The sequence below is a fragment of the Lygodium microphyllum genome, chromosome 21, assembly GCF_053477565.2.
Source record: "Lygodium microphyllum isolate KBCC chromosome 21, Lygodium_microphyllum_v1.1.10, whole genome shotgun sequence".
Classification (NCBI taxonomy): Eukaryota; Viridiplantae; Streptophyta; class Polypodiopsida; order Schizaeales; family Lygodiaceae; genus Lygodium; species Lygodium microphyllum.
In genome coordinates, this window is record NC_141155.1 from 25366544 (window position 1) to 25369401 (window position 2858).

Sequence of the window (2858 nt, forward strand, 5' to 3'; positions counted from 1 at the left end):
ACTAAGGTTTAGAGTTATGTGGATTGCATTAATTGATTTGAAATTTTAATTTTAAAAGAAAGGGTTTAAAGTAAAATTTATTTCAATTGTCCATTCCAGGCCTTGATCATTCTTGCAAACTTGCAAGTTCATCGTTTCTCCTTATACAAAATGTTCTTACTTCTCTCGAAGGTATTTCTAGCATTTTAGTCCTAGATTGTTATCAAAGCACAACACAAAAAATCGGGGGAAAATGGACAAGCGGAAGAGCCAATGAGGGCTAAAGGCTCCTTATCTCCACACACCCGACACAAGCGCAATCGCCTTATCCTCCAAATATCCACGCGCATGCCCTTCTTCTCACAAAACATCCACCCTCTTGTTTACTACCAAATCAAGCCTTCTGTTTCCAGCCCCTCTCCTTCTCTCTGTGCGAGAAAATCAGACAGGAGAGAAAGTTCGCTTCTAGGCCTAAAACTGCGGAGCCATGGCGGCCGCTTCCGCTACCTTGACCCTCTCCCCGGCAGGTCTGGTGTCTCCTCTGAAGGAGCTTTCCTCCTCCAGGTCTACTTTCGCCTCTTCATCCCGCACATTCTCGCTGCCTGCTGCGGTCAAGGCGCGCTTCTCCTGTTCCGCTTCCTCACATGAAGCCGAGTCCGACGCAAAGAATGGGGGCAAGCTGGCTACAGCGCTTGCCCTGGCGGCCGTCCTAAGCACCGCTCCCTTGGCCTGCTGCCCGCAGAGCGCCAGCGCGGATGTGGCCGGCTTGACGCCTTGCAAAGAGTCCAGTGCCTTTGCCAAACGCGAAGACAAGGCCATCAAGAAGCTCACCAAACGGCTCGAGAAGTATGCCCCTGACAGTGCTCCAGCCCTTGCCATTAACGCCACTATCGAGAAGACCAAGCGCAGGTTCGACTTCTACGGCAAGCAGGGTCTCCTTTGCGGCACCGATGGCTTGCCTCACCTTATTGTCGACGGCGATCAGGCTCACCTCGGTGAGTTCGTTTACCCTGGCATTATCTTTCTGTACATTGCTGGTTGGATCGGATGGGTTGGAAGAAGCTACCTTATCGAGATCAAGGCTACCGCTAAGAAGCCTGCCGAGAAGGAGATCATTATTGACGTACCTTTGGCCTCTCGTCTCCTTTGGAGAGGCTTCACCTGGCCCCTAGCTGCCATCAGCGAGTTCCGGAATGGCAAGCTCGTTGAGGATGCCGCCAACATTACTGTCTCTCCTAGATAAGCAGACGTCCTTCTCTCAAGCCTGTTCCGTTAGCTGCCTACTTGTCTACGGATCATTTTGTCTTTTCCTGTGATTTCCCCGAAAGGAAATGTCTTCCTTTCAATGTATTTATTTGCCTTTCTTCATATATCGTCTCTATTTCTTAAAATTTTCCAATAGCCAAGCTCCTGAGGGAGATAAGGTATGTCCGTTCTCGAATAATTTGAATTGATCATAAGATCAAGTGCATGAAGGCTGTGACAGTGTAGCGAAGCAAGTATGCTTCCATACTTCACAATCCCGCTGCATACTAGTCAAAGGTAAGTACCGTCCTATCACAGTGGACATCACACAAATCTAAATCATAAAGCTGCAATGCTCCATTGTGTGATGATGTTTCAATAACTATGTTAGAGCGCAGCTAAAAAGTTGCAGCACCCAGTACCGTCCAATTACAGTGGATATCACACACCTTGTTTTCATATAGTAAGCCGCAATGTTCAATTGTGTGTTGATGTTTCAATAACTATATTCAAGCGCAGTCAAAAACTTTCAGGACCCGTTGAAAGTTGAAAAATGGTGATTTTTGCAATGTGCCTGTATGGAAAATTGGTAATACGAATTATGCACAGTCGCTGTTTGCAATCGGTATTTTTCAGAATAGAATTGTTGCAAAGAATTGTGGTAACTTATCTTAAATTCGTTGCTACATTCTAGTTAATAGCAAAGTATTAAAGAATTTGCCTATTTGCTGCATTATTGAGAGCTGGGAAGCTTCTATGCTGTAGCATAAACTACTGCAATTAGGAACCTATTATGGAGTATTAATAATGTAAATATCTAGAGCAAACTAGCGTGCCTTGTTCTACGTACAGTCGTGTAGCAAAATGCTGCGGATTGGGAAGTTGCCATCTTGGCCGGTGTATAAACCTCTTGTCAATATACATTTCGAATTTATAAATTATATGGCCATGAAATGGGATGTCGGAATTCTCTCATTAAACGGGTAGTTCTGAACTTCTGGCCTTCTCACTTGTTACATGTAGTTCCCGAGTCCACTACCTCACCAACCAGTGTGGCTGGGAATCGGTGATGGTTTTTCCGACGACGCTTCTTCCTCACGAGGGAGAGATCGCTAACCTGATGTAGCCTCTACTCTGCACTGTGGAATCTCCTCCATACCTGTGTCAGGTACCGGGTTATTCTTTACCAAACCTGATTCCTCTCACATAATTGAATCCGTCTATGTAGCGATCATCCACTTTTCAACGCGTTGATAGTCCCATTCACTCATCTTACATAGCCTCTACCCTACTGTGGAATCTCCTCCATACCTGTGATAGGTACCGTGTAATTCATTACCAAACCTGATTCCTCTCACATAATTGAATCCGTCTATGTAGCGATCATCCACTCTTCAACGCATTGACAGCCCCATTCTCTTAATTTGACCATTTACTTACTCAGCACAGGGGTCCACGCTGACAACAATCTGAAAGAAAGCTCCTGGAGGCCTGACTTCAGGAGTCACGAAGACTATAACAAGTCCGGGCCTTCATCACGAGGACTCAGGAGCAGCCGACAAAGTGCGGCTCCATCTCAAAACCGAATGCCTCCAGCGAAGGACTGTTGGAGATATAAGTTGGACTAGGCATAG

At 45.9% G+C, this 2858-nt stretch overlaps 1 protein-coding gene across 1 annotated transcript; it reads left to right on the forward strand.

The window, feature by feature from the left end:
• The first annotated feature begins 336 nt into the window (after positions 1–336).
• Positions 337–1370, forward strand: PSAF (photosystem I subunit F). Its single transcript, XM_087661798.1, has one exon. It carries the CDS (start codon positions 467–469, stop codon positions 1220–1222), a length of 756 nt encoding a protein of 251 aa, XP_087517924.1. The 5' UTR covers positions 337–466; the 3' UTR covers positions 1223–1370.
• The last annotated feature ends 1488 nt before the right edge of the window (positions 1371–2858 follow it).

Excerpts from the sequence above, each read along its gene's own strand:
- PSAF (XM_087661798.1), top strand. The coding sequence starts at position 467 with ATGGCGGCCGCTTCCGCTACCTTGACCCTCTCCCCGGCAGGTCTGGTG.